Source organism: Vicia villosa, linkage group LG2 (assembly GCF_029867415.1).
Source record: "Vicia villosa cultivar HV-30 ecotype Madison, WI linkage group LG2, Vvil1.0, whole genome shotgun sequence".
In the NCBI taxonomy this organism is placed as follows: domain Eukaryota; kingdom Viridiplantae; phylum Streptophyta; class Magnoliopsida; order Fabales; family Fabaceae; genus Vicia; species Vicia villosa.
The window spans coordinates 145459160-145478030 of NC_081181.1; the positions used below are offsets into that span (position 1 = coordinate 145459160).

Here is an 18871-nt window from a genome sequence, read left to right on the forward strand (position 1 = left end):
CGTTGGAAAGCTTATTCAATTTCCTATCTAACAATGGATAAATGGCAGTCAAATTGATGATTTTTATCATCCTCATTTTGAGCCTTAACCACCAAATGAATTGATTCCGTCGCTCAAAATCGCGCGTTTGAAGCCATGTCTTCGACACTTTATTGCTCATGCTCCAAATACGCAAGAATACCTATAAAAAGACTAGAAAACTATCAAAAAGTATAAAAGTGTATGAAAATATATCTATTCACAAAGTATACGTATTTATACACAAAACGGAGAATTATTCAACGGTATTAACCAAAAGTATCGATAAGTGCAACAAAACATATATACAAAATAAGTACATTTTTGCACTTATCATATATTTGTCATACCCCAATTTTTGACCTAAGATACCATCTCATATCATTTGCATATGCATCATTTGCATCTCTAACAAACTGCATAGCTTGTGTTTGCTACTTGTGACTCAACAGGATTTAATCAGGAAATCACTCATCAGTACAAGTAACAATCAATTAGGGTTTTGCTTTCCCTTCATCTCAAAAGAACTATCTTCATCAACAATCAACATTTGGTCCTCAGAGATTCACTTCAACAAGCTCAAAGGCTCTGAATCAACCAAGTTAGGGTTTTGACTGAAGACAGCATACTCTTGACTTTTGCTCAGAATTTGACCTAATGACTTGGGACATGACCTCAAAACCCCAAGTACATCATTTTGACCTAATCCATTGGCTTAGAACATCTCCTATACAAAGATTGATCAGACAAATCCTCAGATCAGGGTTTTTGAACTATCAGGGACTGAAATCAGGGATCACATTTGGGAAACCCTAAAAATCCCCAGGAAGTCAATCAAAGGTTTCAATCATCCTCAAATAATCCCTATGACAATATACAATGGAAATTGTATCTCAATTCAAGATCCACTGTCATCAATTTCATCTGGTCGACAATTAGGGTTTTTGACCTAATTCACTGAACAATTGACTTTTTAATCAGGACATGGTGCCACAACTCAAACCATGGCTCAATATCCTCTAATGCTTCAATGAGATCCATTCATACTATTCATTTGATGAGGATAGCCTGTTTCATTTGAAATCTCCAGAAACGCGATTCGTCTGAAAAAGTCCACTGTACAAGATCACCATTGACTTTTGGGGAATTTTGGTCAACCGTGACTTTTGAAGTTTTAAATCATCAATATATGATATGAGAAGTCATTTGATCAAGGAAAATCAAGAAAATCAATCAAGAATCAAAAGTCAAAAGTTTGACTTTTCATACTTAGAAAAATTTCTCAGTGTTTTTCAATGGTTTTTTCCAAACTTTGGAAGGGAATAACTCAAAATTTCACCTACAAACTGAAAAAAACTTCCAACATGAAAGTTGTAGATTTTGATCCAATAAACAACTTTGACACATATAAATTTGTTTCATAAGATCAACCATTTAAGAGATATGGTGCTTCAAAGTTGGTATCTTTTGAAAATTTCACTTAAAACTTCATTTTCTTCAAAGTTCATGGATCTTTTTCACCCATTTCCTTAAAGGTCTTGAAGAAACTTCCAACTAGGGTTTTGAAGTGTGTAACATGAGCTTTCCAAAATGTCCAAGAGCATGAAAAAATATGGAGTGTAGCCATGGTTTTGAATTTTGACATTAGTGAACTTTTTCACTTGAATTTTCACCATTTTCACTAAGTTATGAGCCAAATTGCCAAATGGACCAAGTAATGATACATAGAGGCAATAATTGGAAGATATTTTCTGATTTGAGACAGATGGGAAAGAGATAAGAAGCATAGCCAATTTTAACCATGGTTTAGTAACTTTAACCATATGCATTTAATGGTAAGATTCCTTTCTATCCCTTAAGTGCCAAATCACCAAAGAAGAAGCAAGTTGCAAGGCTCTGCATTCAGAACTCATGGCCTATAAATAGAGGTCATTTCCACTCTTCAATTCACACCAAAACCTCACAATTATAGGTTTTCTCTCTTCTTTCTTGAATTGCAAGTTTCATGAGTTTCAAAGAGGAGAAAGTGCAAGTTCCATCCCTTGCAAGTTCTGAGCAAAATGATGCTTCCCACAACTCATAAACATCATATGGGATGTGTTTGATCCATCCATACACCCCAAAAACACCAAGAACTCAAAATCACTACCTCACTTCTCAAATATGCATAACATGAGACTTATCATGCCAATTTTCATTCAGGCTCAATTCTGTCCAAACTATCACTTCTAACATCATCCATATATCACATATGAACTATCCAATCCATCACATATAGCCAATAACCTCAGAATCATCAAGTTCGATTCACTCTTGAAGCTTATGCAGGTCGGGTACCATGGCCATGCCCAGATGAATTCAGATGGTTCCAAGCATCCAGACACCTTCCATAAGGTCCATTGAAGCTATCCAGATCATCAAACAACTTCTGTAACACCTCCAAGCAAGAATTCGATTCTCAGTTGTGCCGTTTTTAAGGTAAGTTATCATGAACTTCAAACTCATACTTGCACGCATCATAAATGAAACGTGAGCATACCATCTTGTTTCTGCACCTATGAGGATCATTAACCCTCAATCAATTGCATCATAACTTGCACATACACGATTTCACATTGAATTTCAGTTCTAGGGTTCTTCATGTTCATGCGAAAATTGACCCCCTTAGAGCAAATATAAATGAATTATGAGGGCACCATCATGTTCCTCGTGAAAAACCGAGTGAGATAGACCCTTTGATCGATCAAAACAACACAGTTTTGGAGATTTTCAAAATTCAGTTGAAGGTGTGTTCTTGGCGCCATTTTTGATTCAGAAATTTCAAATGTTAAGTTTAATATATAATTAAATGGAAGCGTATGTATTACAAGCCACAAGCGTGGCTCAGTTGGCAAGAGTTTTGGCTGATGAGAGAGAGGGCGTGGGTTCAAGCCCTAGTGAAGACAAAACCTTATTTTTTTGACACTATTTTTCTCTATTTTCTTCACAACTTCATCAATCAATTTAACCCATCAAATTAATTTATTTTCTCTTCATTTTTTACACACCTCTTATTTAATATACATATTTTGACAATATAAAAAAAATCAAAAAAAAAGATTTATTTAATGTGTTTTTAATTAGGTTTAAAATGATACATTTTTAAGTGTTTTTAAATACTTTAAATATTTGTTTTTTCATTTAATTTTCAAACCTAATCACTTGTGAATATTTTTTTATCAAACCCTAATCACTTAGGTCTTAATTGAGCATTAAAATTTGATTTAAACTTAATTAAGTTGATTTTTGTCAAATTCAAATCATTTTAAAAAGGGTTAAACGCTATTTTGCCCCCTGTCATTTGGGGGAAATCCGGAAAACAACCCTGTAAAAAAAAAGTTTAGATTCCGTCCCTGTAATTTCCAGATTCCCTCTTTTTAAACCTTAAGTTGATTTTAGTGGATGACATGTGATTTTTAGCTGATGTGGCAAAGAATATAATGCATACGTGTCATATTCATTTCTTTAACATATTATATGTGGCAATTTCACTTTCCTCAGTCCTCTTTCACCCCCTGAAACCTAACATTTTGAAACCCACCATCTTCAATCCACCGTCTTCAATCCACCATCTTCAATCTACCGTAATCTCGTTTCAAACACCGTAATCTCGTCTCCAAAAAACCCTAATTTCTGTTTTCGCCATGCCATTGTTCGACTTCTGCATACACCATGGAGGTCAATTTGTACGTGAAAGTGGAAGCTTCGTATTTTACCAAGGAGGTGATGAAACTTTTGTTCGTGGGCAAGAATCAGATACTTGGTCATACTATGAAGCTTTGAGTTTGGTTATGGAGTGTGGTTTTGATTGTGCTGGAGTCCGCTTGTGGAGGAAAATCGAAGGTACAGATGAGAAATTTTTTCATGTTACTGATGATGTACATGTTACAGAAATAGCAAATCATGCTATTATGAACAATGTTGAGGGACATATTTGGCTTGAAAATTTTTTTGGAGGAAACACAGATAGGGTTGAAAATCCAAATATCACTGAAGTTGCTATTGAGGAATTGAGTGGGGAAACGAGTGAGGATGAAGAAGCTGATGGAGTTACTTTTGGTGACAGTGAGGAAGAAAGAGTAAATGATGCTAAAGAAGGATTCGTGGTCGTGGAGGTTGATAAACCTGATGAAGGTAATAGGGTTGAAATTGGTGGTAAGAAATTAAGGTTCAAGCTGAGAGCTAGGAAGAATACATCAACACTGAGTTCTCCCAAAAAACTGAAGTTACATGTTCATTCTAAAATTGCTGGTGGCCAACCAAGTTCTGAAAGGGTTGTAGAGGAAGATGGAGATTATGAAAGTGAAGAGCTTGGAAGTTATGATCCAGATGCTAGTGATGATGAAAAGATGCCCAAATATGAGAAGTTTAGGGGAGACTTACTCAACAAAGACTATGAGTTCAAACTAGGTATGGAGTTTAACTCTCTTGTTGATTTCAAAGATGCCATAAGAGAATGGTCTGTTTTAAATGGTAGAGAGATTAGGTTTGTGAAAAATGAAAGTAATAGGGTAAGGGTAGAATGTAGGGGTAAATGTGGTTTTTTAGCCCTTTGTAGTAAAGTTGGTGACAAACAAACTTTTCAATTAAAGACTTGGGTGGGGACACATACATGTGCTAGGGTTTTGAATAACAAGTCAGCAAACTCTAAGTGGGTGTCTAAGGTTGTGGTAGAAAAGAGGCAGTATAGTGGCAAAGTCAAAGTTTCAGATCTAATGGCAGAATTAAGGAGCAAATACTCAGTTGGAATTACTAAAGGAAGGGCATGGAGAGGAAAAAACATAGCTGAGGAAATTATTGAAGGTGACTCATGTAAGCAATATTCAATGTTATATAGATATGCTGCAGAACTTAAGAAACAAAATGATGGAAACACTGCAAAGATCAATGTGGAGAGGCCAATCCCAACTCTTCCACCAAGATTTGGGAGCTTCTACTTTTGTTTTGATGGCTGCAAGAAAGGCTTTCTGCAAGGTTGCAGACCATTTATTGGTGTAGATGGTTGTCATTTGAAGACAAAATATGGTGGCCAACTACTTATTGCTGTAGCTAGAGATCCCAATGATCAATACTTTCCTCTAGCATTTGGTGTTGTGGAGACAGAGTCAAAAGAAAGTTGGAGATGGTTTTTGCAACTACTAATGGAAGACAATTGACAACAAGGGAGATATGTTTTTATATCTGACCAACAAAAGGTAACTGTGTATATTGTTAGTATTTTTCATATCCTCTAGCATAAATTGGTTATCATTTAGTAACTGTGTTATGTTTAGGGACTAGTGTTATGTTTAGTAACTGTGTTATGTATAGTAACTGTGTAATGTTTAGTAATTGTGTAATGTTTAATGTCAATATTATAGGGACTAGTGGTTGTGTTTGAAGAGATGTTTGAGTCAATCGAGCATAGAATATGTCTAAGGCATCTGTATGCCAACTTCAAAAAGAAATTTGGTGGAGGTAGTGCAATCAGGGATCTAATGATGGGAGCAGCAAAAGCAACTTATGTACAGGCTTGGGAGAAAAAGATGTCTGAGTTAAGGCACTTTGATCCAAAGGCTTGGGAGTGGCTAGTTGGTGTTCCTACCAAACTATGGTGTATGCATGCCTTCAGCTATTATCCAAAGTGCGATGTCCTTATGAATAACATCAGTGAGTCTTTTAATAGTACCATATTGCAGGCTAGAGATAAACCAATTATCACTATGTGTGAGTGGATTAGAAATTATCTCATGAATAGGATAGCTGGTAGTTTAACAAAGTTAGACAAATGGAAACATAAAACCATGCCTATGCCAAGGAAAAGAATGGACAAGGAAGTTGCACTTAGTGGTAATTGGATTCCTACTTGGTGTGAAAATATGATATGGCAGGTTAACCATACTTTTGATGGTCATCAATTCATTGTTGACCTTAGTAAAAAAACCTGTACTTGTTGTTTTTGGGATCTTGTAGGTATTCCATGCAGGCATGCTATAGCAGCTATGAGTTATCAGAACTTGGATCCAGAAACATTTGTGGATAGCTGCTATAGCAGGGAAACATACACTAAATGCTATTCCTTCAGTGTAAGCCCAACAAATGGAATGGATATGTGGCCTAATGTTGAAGTTGAGGATGTGCTTCCACCAACATTTAAGAAAGGTCCAGGCAGACCAAGGAAACTTAGGATTAGAGAGCTTGATGAAAATGGATCTAGGATGAGAAGGCCTGGAGTTACTTACAGATGTACTAAATGTGATAAAATTGGGCATAACTCAAGAAAATGTCAGAGTACTCAACAACATCCTGATGCATTAAAGAGAAAGGTCAGTTTAATTATGTACTAATTATGTCATGTTATTATTGTATGTTCTGTCAATTATGTTCATAGAGGTTGGTGCTAATTATGTTTTGTCATTAATTTGTGTATCACTAGAGAAAAGCACCAAGAAATGTCCATAGAGCCAACATTACAACTGCTGAGGAGGTGATTGCAAGCACTGCACCTGCTAAGGAGGTCATGGCAAGCACTGCAAATGCTGAGGAGGTGATGGCAACTCAGTCATCACAGCTAGTGAATCCAACACAGACCCCCAAAAAGAAAAACAAAAAGTCTCCCAAAAAGAAGAACACAAAGTGAAGACTGTGTGCAATATTTAAGTTGATGTCATTTTGAATATTTTGACTAAATTTTATGTAATTTTGGGTCAGTTTATGTGCAACATTATGTATCAGTTTATGTGTAACACTAAGTATGAGTTTATGTGCAACACTATGTATCATTTTGGGTCAGTTTATGACTCAGTTTGTTTGCTACTATGTATCATTTTGTCTTGTATCAGTTTATAACTCAGTTTGTATGCTACTCTGTGTTCAACTTACATTATGACTCAGTTTCTATGCAACTGTGTTCAGCTTACATTATGTATCATTTTGTGCAACTTTATAGCAATTTTGGGTCAGCTTACATTATGGTAAACATAGCAGAAAAACAGATTGTTAAACACAATTTAATTCATTCATTTCAAGCAACATTATAGCCAACTCAACAACATTTCATTCATTTCAACCATAATACAACAGTTACAACAGATTGTTTATTGACTACTTAGCTAGATTACAAAGAGTAAACATAACAGAAAAACAGATCCAAGATGCAATAAGAGTGTATGTGAGGACATTAATAGTCTTCTGATCCTTTGCAGACTTCTGTTTCAGTTTGTCAATTTTCTTGTTGTTCAATGATTTCCCCAACTCGTCTACAAATGTCTTCCCAAACTCTGCTCCATAGTTCCTCATAACCTCTAACATCTTTTCACTTCCACAAGAAACTCCATCATACATATTTTCTTCAACTTTTCCACTTTCAATTTCATCATCCCAGTGAAACCCATTGCAATCATTCTCCTTCTGCCAAATCAAACATCACAACCTTATGAACATAAATAAAACCCTAACTCTTGTGAATTATCAAAATAAAGTCAAATCAACATGGAGATACGAAGTAATATGTACTAACCCCCCAGTATTTGCACTTCCAATATCTTCTTCCTGGGTTTGACCTGGATTTTGAAACAAAAATTCGCATGGGGAGATGGTGTCCACAAACTGGAGCTCTTCGTCCACAACTGTTGACCCCAGAGCTTTCGCTTGCGCCTGACATAACTAGATGTTTGAAGGAGAATTAGGAGATGTTAGATGAAGTTGAAAACGAAGAGGTGGTAGGAAACACGAAGGTGGTAGAAAATGAAGATGAAGAAGACAACGTTGGACCCTAATCTGAGCAAAGTGAAATTGCCACATATAATATGTTAAAGAAATGAATATGACACGTATGCATTATATTCTTTGCCACATCAGCTAAAAATCACATGTCATCCACTAAAATCAACTTAAGGTTTAAAAAGAGGGAATCTGGAAATTACAGGGATGGAATCTAAACTTTTTTTTTTACAGGGTTGTTTTCCGGATTTCCCCCAAATGGCAGGGGGCAAAATAGCGTTTAACCCTTTTAAAAACAAGCGATCGCGATTCTTTTCAAAACGATAAACCATTTCTTTTTGAAACTATTGATTAAATCTTTTAATTGATCAATTGATTTTCAAAATGAAGTGGGGCCTCTCGAATATTAGAGAGTGTAAGTCCCATTTCTTTTTTTCTTTTTATATAGTTTTTCAAAACAAAACAAAAACTTCTTTCAAAACAAATCTTTTCAAATTTCAAAACAAATCTTTTCAAATTTCAAAACAATAAAACTTCAAAAAAACAGTCAACCATGTTTTGTAAATAAAACACGGGCCTCCACGTAGGTATAAGTCCCAAGCCCCTTTTGTACATACCCATTCCTGTACATGAAATTAGGTATTTCATTGTACACACACATTTTTGTACATATCTCGATCAATTTGATTTTTAACTTTGAATAACCAATCAAAAATGAAGGTTTTCTTTAAATCTTCCCAAAAATACCATGGGCCTCCATGTAGGTATAAGTCCCAAGCCCTTTTGTAAATACCTGTTTACATAGCTTTGAATAAACTCAAGTGGACCTCTCCTCGAGTATAAGTCCCGAGCCCTGTGTATACAAATGGATCATGCTTACAGGTATATTTCCTTCATAAACTCCATTATATACACACACTTTGTCATATATATAATTGTTCATACCTGTTCATGTTTGTTAATACTTGTTCATGTTTGTTCATATGTGTGATATGTGTGCTTGTTCAACTTAGTACAACACTAGGTTCCCCATAGCCTCCTATTGGGCTTCGTGCAAAGAATCTCCACTAGTTTAGGTTAGGACATAGAGTATGGTTTCCCGGTGAAATCGCTCTAAGAGCTCAGACCAACTATACCATGCCTCCCCTTGGGCTTTGTACAAACGAGTGACCCTCCCATAGCCTCCTCTTGGGCTTACAATGCAAGGACCCTGGATTGTCCCTCCCATAGCCTCCTCTTGGGCTTACAATGCAAGGACCCTCGGATAGCCTCCTCTTGGGCTTCGTACAAGGACCCACGGGCTTCTTATAAGCATCCCCAATATCCAAATCAAATACCCTAGGAGATTAGACATTTTTCATCTCTATGATAGGAGTATCTCATCTATATCATCACAAACAATCAATCAATCAATCAAACTTATCAAACTCTTTTTGCCACAAGGCTGGCTAATCAATCAAACTTTTTGTCACCATACTGGCTGATTAATCAAAGTTTTTGTCACAAGGCTGACTTCATTGAAAGTTTTGCCACAAGACTGGCTGATTAATCAAAACTTTTTGTCACAAGGCTGACTTCATTGAAAGTTTTTGCCACAAGGCTGGCTAAAAAAGCATCTTTATCATTCTAAGCACCCTAAGTGGCATGTGTAAACTCGGTTTTTTGAGGCGAACTGACTCCTTGCTCTCTTTTGTTTTTTTATTTTTATATTTTTTGCAAGAGTCGCCACCGACTTTTATTTTATCCAAAAAGGAAAGGCATAAAAGAACAGGAAAGACCTTTTGACAGATTTTGGGTTCGGGGGGTTGGTTATACAAAGGGAAGGTTTTAAGCACCCTTTGTATCCATGGTTATCCATGGGCTCTTAGTTTTGCTTAGATCACTTTTGCTCTTGTTTGATTTTTAAAATAAGCTCGGCAAGACATTAAGCCTTGTGCCTACATACCTCCTCGGTGCAATGGAGAAGTCAGAGCTAATGTAGTTCCGCTTTTAAAAAACGTTTGAAAAAAAACATAAACACGTTTACCATCGTCGGAGCGAATACTCAGCCATTGATCTTGATCATGAGAACAAATAGATTCTTTGCATCACAAATGAAAGAAGGGCTCCAACTCGGATGAAAATCAACGAGTATGACACTATCTCTTTCACGTGGAAAAGATTCCATTATATCAATCAATCTCAAAATCGTGGGGTATCTCAACTCACTACAACACTTAATCGTGTCTAAACTTTGAAAGAAAAGCCACTAAGGGCAAAAGGTATTTTATAAGAAAAGATTTTTAAAAGAGGTTTTACAAACATAAGAAGATTTTGGAAAAGGGAGAAGATTTTGAAAATTTAAGAAGTGGGAGGAGATGAAGAGGCTATCCTAGTGCTTAAAATAAAAGTTTAAGGAGAGAATGATCTAACCAAAATAAGAAACCAACAGTTGGCCGACGCATTACCACTTGGGGATCCAGATGAACTTATTATCTTTAGCACCACTTTGCATTAAGCACATTAAAATTCTGATGAAAATCGGGCAGAGTAACGGCTGTTTTCGGGTAAAATTCTTATCTCAATGCCTTAGAATTAACCATCAAGGACTTTCAAGGAAATACCTGCATACACAAACAGACAACAATCAATGCCAGACAGACAGAACAACCATAGAGTAATAACAGAATAGGGGTCCAGAGGCACTAAGTCCATAAGTCCAAATCTCCAAAATGCTAGGGATAGTAACCAGTAGTCCAAGAGAGAACCTTAAGCGTTTTTTAGATTTTTGTTGTTTATTAGTGTTTTAGCATAAAAGTAAAGTATGGTCCAAGTGGACAAAAAGAAAATAACGGAAACATAAACAATGCGTCCAAATGGACAAAGAAAAAAAATAGCGGAAGCATAAATAATATGTCCAAATGGACAAAGAAAAAATAGCGGAAACATAAATAATATGTCCAAATGGACAAAGAAAAAATAGCGGAAACATAAATAATATGTCCAAATGGACAAAGAAAAAATAGCGGAAACATAAATAATATGTCCAAATGGACAAAGAGAAAATAACAGAAACATAAATAATATGTCCAAATGGACAAAGAAAAAATAACAGAAACATAAATAATATGTCCAAATGGACAAAGAAAAAATAGCAGAAATATAAATAATATGTCCAAATGGACAAAGAAAAAATAGCAGAAACATAAATAATATGTCCAAATGGACAAAGAAAAAATAGCAGAAATATAAATAATATGTCCAAGTGGACAAAGAAAAAATGACAGAAACATAAATAATATGTCCAAATGGACAAAGAAAAAAAAAATGACAGAAACATAAATAATATGAATGATAAAATAAAGTATAAAGCAAGAAATATAAAGAACAATATAATAAAATGCGGAATTTAAAGTTAATTGTTAGATGTTAAAGATAACCATCTTGAAACTTGTCAAGTATGTTATCAAAGTTAGTAATAAAGATTGATGGTGAGTGAAGGATGTTCTCGGATTTAAATTCAATGGAACTTTATCAGAAGCTTGATAAAATCATAGCGACTACACGATAAAATTCCATAAGTCTTAAATCAACCGCATACAATTCTCTTCCATGTTTGATCTTTTTTTATCCCAATTCAAGACAAAGAAAAAGATAAGAAATAATATCAAATAATAAATAAAAATAAATACAAAACAAATTAAGCTTAATATTTTTTTGTGATTTTCTTGGAATTGATTTTTAGTTAATTAACAAACTAATTAAACAAATAATTATACAAATAATTAAACTTAACAAAAAATATTATTTTTTATGTCAAAAATTAGATTATAAAAATATAAACCTAAATCTAAAAGGAAAATATTTTTGGAGTTTTTTTGATTGGTTAAAAATAATTAAAAAGCAATATTTACATAATTACTAATTAATTAAGAAATATAAATTAATTATGAAAAGAAATAAAATATTTTTATGTTAAAAATTAAATAAACATTTTATCAACTTAAAACTAAAATTAAAACATTTTTTTTTGAGAAATTGAAAATATGCATAAATATGGAGTTTTTAATTCATGAACTCCTAACACTACTACATATTAAAAATTACATTGTACTTACTCTATGATGTTCCAAGAGTGGAAAAGAGTGATTGAAATTGATTGAAAGTGGCTATTTGAATGAGCCTTGATTTTTACAAGTTTATTGAAACTTTTGGAAAATATAAAACTTATGCTATGGCTTTGGTGTTTGTTGTTGTGTTCCCCTCTTGTTTTTCTCCTTTTTCCCCCCTTCTTGAATGAAGAAAATGAAGTTCTATTTATAGGCAAAGAGTTTGATCTTGGAAGCCTTGCAAGTGGAAATTGTCATGATTGATTTTGTGGAAAAAATATGATAATGGAATATTTTCAATGAGTGTATTTCTTAACCATGGTTAAAACACTCAAGTATTATTCTCTTCAATCTTGCAATAATATATTTAAGCATCTTGAATTGGTCTTGATTGGCAACCATAAGCATCTTTGATAATATCTTTGAATTATCTCACTTTAATTAAACTTTAAATGAATAAAATTTAATTAAAATGAAATAAAAATGTCATGAATCATGGATGGATCGTGGATGCCCTTTAAACATATGAGAATCAAGATTGAATCACAAAAGAATAGGCCTTTTTGAAAAAGAATCAAGTTTTGGTCATTACTTGTTTCATGCATTTTTCCAAAAAAGGTCAACTTCATCAAGGCATATCTCCCTCAATTTTGATCCTATGAAAGTGTTCTTTAACTTTTTGGAAAACCCAAGATGTCCTCTACAAGCCACTTTGGAAGCGTTTTTGCATTTGGAGAAGTTATTTTGATGATATGGGCTTTGACAAAAAACTGCTTTTTGTTGACTTTCAAAATGACCCGTAATGTTTTGGCTTATATCTCTTAGGCGGAAGCATTTCTTGACCTTGGTCCCAACATCAAAGTTGTAGAGAATTGAATTTCCTTGAGAATGAGCTTTGGTTGGAATTTTTCTGATAAATTATGAGAGAGTTATGGTCGGTCAAAGTTCAGTTGACTTTTAGCTAAAAAACTCTAATTTTGCAATTTTGAGTTTTGTCGATTTCTGAACTTTTCTTGATGAATTATGATCAACCATTGATCACATGATGAATCTTTTGAAAAAATATGGATGTTGACAAAAAATTGCATTTTTGACTGTCTGTTGACTTTTTGGTCAAACTGGTCGTCTGTTGACTGTTTGAGCTGTTGACTGTGCGTCTGAGCGAATCGAAGTTTGAAAATTTGTCTGGTGGTATTTTGAGACATATGGAGATCCATGAAATCCATTTGAGGTCTCAAAAACTCGTTCTCCAGTATAATCTGAAACCCGGACTCCGCGCCTGCAAATTTTAATTCTGCACGAACTGCGTCAGCATTATTTATCTGAAAATAAATCTCAAATAAACAGTGTATGAAGTGATAAACAGTATTTGGCGTTTATGAAAGGATAAATTTAACAGCGAACCAAAATACTGTATAAAAAAAATTCTAAAAATTGAGTATTCATAAAATCAGGATATTTATGAAATAAAAATCCAAGATTGTATAAAAATCCAAATTTTTAGACAGAAGTCTGTTGACTTCTTTTTATGAAAAAAGAACGAGGGCGAATTTTGGGGTATAACAATAATGATCATAACACTTAGAAAATGATGGGATCTCAGAGGTCAAAAATTGGGGTGCAACAGCATGGCCCCGGGCTTATAATGAAAAGATTTTCAAACAAAAAACAAACAGATGTATGTGATGATATAGATTAGATACATCGAACATTTAGATGACATTTGTCTATTTTCCTTTGCTTCCACTAGCATAAGTGGGAACTACGATTGCTCTGACTTTCTCAACATCCCTTTGAGAATACGTAGGCACAAGGTCTTATTCCTTGGCGAGCAAAACTTCTCCCTCAAACCATTCAAACCTTAGCACCCGTAGACCCCGAGCTACAGATGCTCTGATACCCTCTAGGGGATATGTATGCAGAGGATCGCGATGATCTTTGCGAGCATAATCAAACAAACACCTAAGGTCCCACCTATTTCACAAGAACCTCTCAATAATATGGAATGAAAAACAAAACAAAGAAACCTATAGAGTACTATAGATACGTTGGGTGCTAATACCTTCCCTTCGTATAACCAACCCTCTTACCCAAGATCTCTCCCCCCACTTTTAGGTTATTGCAGCTTTTTTCCTTTTCCTCTTTTGGAAACAATAAAAAGTTTGGTCCGTACAAAAGAAAAATCATTTTTTGAGCACTCGAGCCCAAAGAAGGCATCAGGTGTCTCATCCCGAAAAAGGATAACGATTTTTCGCCCGCGACAGAAAAATGGCGACTTCACTGGTGACCATCTTTTTATTGTTTCCAAAGGAAGGGTTAATTCTATTTGCTTTATTTTTCATTTCATTTTTTGTTATATGTGTGGTTCTGGTTCTATTGCTTGCGTGGTTCTGTTACAAGTGATACATTATGGATAAATCCTAACCCGGATTAAGTACACATAAGAAATTAGGTGGAGGGTATAGTCATGTGCAGGCGCACTTGAGAATCCTTCCGCTCAGTGGAGGTTCCTTGTTGGTAATATATGTTTAGCATGTTTCGTAGCGAAGACATTATTACTTTCATTGAACTGTAGAAGCTGAGTTGGCCGTAGAACCCCAACCCATCCTGGCCTTATTAGGTTGTGGTGCAGAAACTATTCAGGTGAAGACTTGGATTAGTTGTCATGCGGAGAACCACACTCAGACGAGTTTTTCTTGAGAATATTACTGGCTCATGAGTTTAATTGTGGAAGGCCGGTAATATCCGAAAGAAAAATGTAGACTCTGACGTATCAGTAGAACATGTTGTGCAGGTGATTAACTAGAACTATCCCATTTTTGGTTCTCTGACCTCATGCTCGTGACTTTGGACCTTTGAACCTATGCGTTACCATGTTTGTTACCATGTTTGCGTTACCATGTTTGTAGTACCATGTTAGTGTTACCATGTTTGAACTACCATGTTTGCTTTACCATGTTTGAATATGTGGCATCCATGCATCCATGCATTCATACATTCATTAAAAAACCCATCTTTTTCCATAAAAACATAATTTTTCCAAAAAAATTTAGAGAATTTTCCTTGCAAACATTATAGGATTAAGTTATGGAAAAAAGGTATACCAAAAAGTACGGTTTCAAAGCGCCTGATGTAGAAAGACTGATAGAGTTAGCATCTTTTGTACAAGATCCTTGTAATTTTAGGAAAAGTTATGGAAAGCTTTTGCCTATTTTGAACACTCATGTTGATGAAGGACTTCTCAAGACTCTGGTTCAGTTCTATGATCCCGTCTACCGTTGTTTTACCTTTCCAGACTACCAGTTGGTACCGACCTTGGAAGAATATGCCAATCTTTTAGGCATTCCTGTGTCTGACAAGATACCCTTCAATGGTTTGGAAGCCATTCCTAAGTCACACGTCATTGCAGCAAGTATCCACATGAAAAAGTCTGAAGTAGAGAGTAATTGGACTACCAAAGGAAACCTCCCGGGTTTAACTTCACACTTCCTGGTAAAGAAAGCCTTTGATTTCATCGAAACTGGTAGCATGATAGCTTTTGAAGCTATACTAGCCTTGCTCATCTATGGGTTAGTTCTGTTTCCCAATGTCGACAACTTTGTTGATATCAATGCCATAAAAATCTTTTTGATTGGAAATCCTGTTCCGACTTTGCTTGGTGACATGTATTTCTCTGTCCATCATAGGAATCGCCAAGGCGGTGGAATCATTGTATGTTGTGCACCTCTGTTGTTCAAATGGATTGTTTCACACTTACCTCAGTCTCCTATTTTCACAGAAAACCGAGAAGGTTTGCGTTGGCCTCGAAGACTTATGTCTCTTACTAATAATGATATTCATTGGTATACCTTGGCTCGCTGTGGTACAGAAACCATTGATAGTTGTGGAGAGTTCGCCAACGTACCTCTCATTGGTACACAAGGAGGAATTAACTACAATCCGGTCCTAGCCCGACGACAACTCGGGTATGCAAATTCAGTTAAACCTGTTGGTCCCTCAGTGGAAGGATACTTCTACCGAGAAGGGGATAATCCTAAAAGTTTGAAAGCAAGAATGGTGAAAGCTTGGTACGACGTCCGATGGAAAGAAAAAGGTGAGGAAAGAAATTGCATTGCCATGGACGCCTACACCTGCTGGGTAAAGAAAATAGCAAAAGAGTTTCAAATGCCTTATGCTTATGAAAAACCCATGTTTCCTGCAGTGTCTCAACGACCCAACATTCCCGCTATGGAGGAATACCAAGACACTTTGGCTAAGATGAGGATAGAAAAAGACGCTTGGGAAGAAAAGTTTCGTAGAACTGATGTGGAAAATAGAAAGTTGAAGAAAAGAGTGAAAGATCACGAAGAAACTCTCTATTACCAAGATGGATGGCTCATGAGCAAAGATGAGAAGATTCGTCAGAAAGACGCTGCAATCAAGAGATACATCAAAGAAAGCAAGAAGAATCTTGAAGGCTCGACAAGCAACGCTCCGACTCCTGATGATTGGAAGAATATTGTTGACAAGCTGAGGACTGAAAAGGCCGAATTGAAAGCTCACTATGGGAAAGAAATCATGAAGCTCAAGCTGCACAATGCATTTGGTTCTTCGTCTGATGAAGATGCTTAGGATTGTTTAGCCTTTAATTTATCATTTGCTTTTGTAAGGAGCTACGCTCCAATGTTGTAACATTTCCCATTATTGCAATAAAAAAAAATGAAAAAATGTTGTAACATTTTCCATTATTGTAATAAAAAAATGAATGAATAAAAGATTAGTTTGTGTTCAAATGTTTGCAAGGAAATAATCTTTAAAATGTTTGGAAAAATCATAAAACTTCTTTTTGCATACATCATTCTGCATATCGAGTCCGTTATATAGAGTCTCATCTTTTGGATCTTTCTCCAATAGATCGTCAAGCTGTCGCGTCTCAAAGTTTCTCGACCGCGCTCGCAATCAGATCACAGATACAATACTCGTTCAAACAGAAGAAGAGTAATGGAACACTCTGAGCAAGAGAATATTGAGCTCCGTGGTACAGTGACCACCCTTCAGGAAAAGTTGGAAAGTCTCACTACTCTGGTTGACTCCTTGATGGCCGCACAGAATCAGCCGCCGCCACCCAACAGCCAAGCGATGGTAACATCTGAAGTCACTACTCCAGTTTCTACAGTTGCATTCGGTATTCCATCTTTCTCCATGCCAGAAGGTTGGGGCACGCCTTTCAGCTTTGGTACAGGATTCCGCCATAATTTCTCTGGGGTTCAAACATCCACAACTGAAGCGCCTGCTGCACAAAGTTCACAGTTTACTCCAAATCAGGGGGTAACTTTTTCTCAAGTCACTATGGCACTTTCTCAGCCCACTATGACAGTTCCGACCCCTACGGTTCACACTATTCCTTATGATGGCAATGAGATTTATCATGATCAGGGTGATAGCACAAGTCAGCGTAATCTTGTAGGAGATCTCCAAGAACAATTCAACGAGATTCAGCTGGAAGTCAAAGCTATCCGTGGAAAAGATTTGTTTGGAAAGAATGCCCAGGAGCTATGTTTGGTTCCCAGTGTACAGATACCAGCCAAGTTCAAGGTCCCAGACTTTGAGAAATACAAAGGAAGTTCTTGTCCACAAAGCCATCTTGTGATGTATGCCAGAAAGATGTCTACTTATGCAGATAATCATCAGTTGCTTATCCATTACTTTCAAGACAGTTTGACTGGTGCCGCACTGAAGTGGTACACAGGCTTGGATAGCACTAATATTCGAACATTCAATGATCTAGGTGAGGCCTTTGTCCGACAATACAAGTATAACTCGGATATGGCTCCAGACAGAGATCAGCTTCGATCCATGGCTCAGAAAGACCATGAAACTTTCAAAGAGTATGCCTAACGATGGAGAGAAACTGCTGCTCAGATTAATCCACCGTTAAAAGAGAAAGAGATGACCAAGATCTTCTTGAATACTCTCAGTCCATTTTATTATGAACGCATGATTGCTAGTGCTCCAAGTGATTTCACTGAAATGGTAAACATGGGGATGCGTCTAGAAGAAGGAGTCCGAACCGGACGTCTAACTAAAGAAGGTGGATCTTCAAGCGGAACCAAAAAGTTCGGAAGTGGTTTCCCAAAGAAGAAGGAACAAAGTGTTGACATGGTATCCCAAGCAAAGCCAAGAGGAAATGTCAATCGTCAACGACAGGTAGCTGCTATCGCACCAGTCGTTAATACTGCACCGAATCCGGGGTTTACTCCGCAGTTTCAACAACAGCCTCGACCACAGGTTCAACAGTTTAATAATAATCAGAACCGTGTACAAAGAGCTCCACAATTTGATCCGATTCCAATGACCTACACAGAGTTGTATCCTGCTTTGATTGAAAGAGGTCTTGTTCAAACCAAGGCACCACCACCAGTACCTGAGAAACTCCCATGGTGGTACAAAGCTGAGGTCTCATGCCCTTATCATCAAGGAGCACCTGGCCATGATCTCGAGCATTGCATAGCTTTGAAATATGAAGTTCAAAGGTTGGTTAGATCTAATCTCCTCTCTTTCAGAAATTTGAATCCTAATGTGCAAGCAAATCCGCTGCCCAATCATGGAGGGCATGTTGTAAACATGGTGTATGGATGTCCTGGTCCATATCGAGTCTATAATATCAATCACTCAAGAGCCGATTTGGTACAAATGCACGCTACTCTCTGTCGAGGGCAGAATTTTCGCCAGCATCACTATGGTTCCTGTAGCATATGTTGTATAGATCCTCACGGATGTTCGATTGTGAGAAGAGATCTCCAAGTACTGTTGGATAATGGTACTGTCGCGGGTCAAAAAATCATCGCCACGAAATTGTAACAAAACAGAGTCGCCACCAAATTTTATTTGTTCCAATGGGAAAGGAAAAATATTGACAAAACCCACAAATGAAATGAAATGGACAAAGATGGTCTTCGCAACCAAATTTGGGTTCGGGAGTCGGTTAAGTAAGGGGAAGGTATTAGCACCCCTTACCTCCATCGTACTCGATGGGACCCATTTAG

General features: G+C 36.3%; 2 protein-coding genes across 2 annotated transcripts; one reads left to right on the forward strand and one right to left on the reverse strand.

Moving 5' to 3' along the window:
- The first annotated feature begins 5537 nt into the window (after window positions 1-5537).
- LOC131650237 (uncharacterized) lies at window positions 5538-6676 on the forward strand. Its single transcript, XM_058919956.1, has 2 exons — window positions 5538-6362; window positions 6473-6676. The coding sequence occupies exons 1-2, from the start codon at window positions 5538-5540 to the stop codon at window positions 6674-6676; spliced, it is 1029 nt and encodes a 342-aa protein (XP_058775939.1).
- Window positions 6677-7140: 464 nt separating this feature from the next.
- On the reverse strand, window positions 7141-7699 carry LOC131650238 (uncharacterized). Its single transcript, XM_058919957.1, has 2 exons — window positions 7556-7699; window positions 7141-7446 (listed from the first exon to the last, which is right to left on the reverse strand). Exons 1-2 carry the CDS (start codon window positions 7697-7699, stop codon window positions 7141-7143), a joined length of 450 nt encoding a protein of 149 aa, XP_058775940.1.
- Between the last annotated feature and the right edge of the window lie 11172 nt (window positions 7700-18871).

Excerpts from the sequence above, each read along its gene's own strand:
- LOC131650238 (XM_058919957.1), bottom strand. The coding sequence starts at position 7,699 with ATGTCAGGCGCAAGCGAAAGCTCTGGGGTCAACAGTTGTGGACGAAGA. Across the intron at positions 7,447-7,555 it reads GGAAGTGCAAATACTGGGGG|AAGGAGAATGATTGCAATGG; the intron begins GTTAGTACATAT and ends TTGATTTGGCAG.
- LOC131650237 (XM_058919956.1), top strand. The coding sequence starts at position 5,538 with ATGGGAGCAGCAAAAGCAACTTATGTACAGGCTTGGGAGAAAAAGATG. Across the intron at positions 6,363-6,472 it reads CTGATGCATTAAAGAGAAAG|AGAAAAGCACCAAGAAATGT; the intron begins GTCAGTTTAATT and ends GTGTATCACTAG.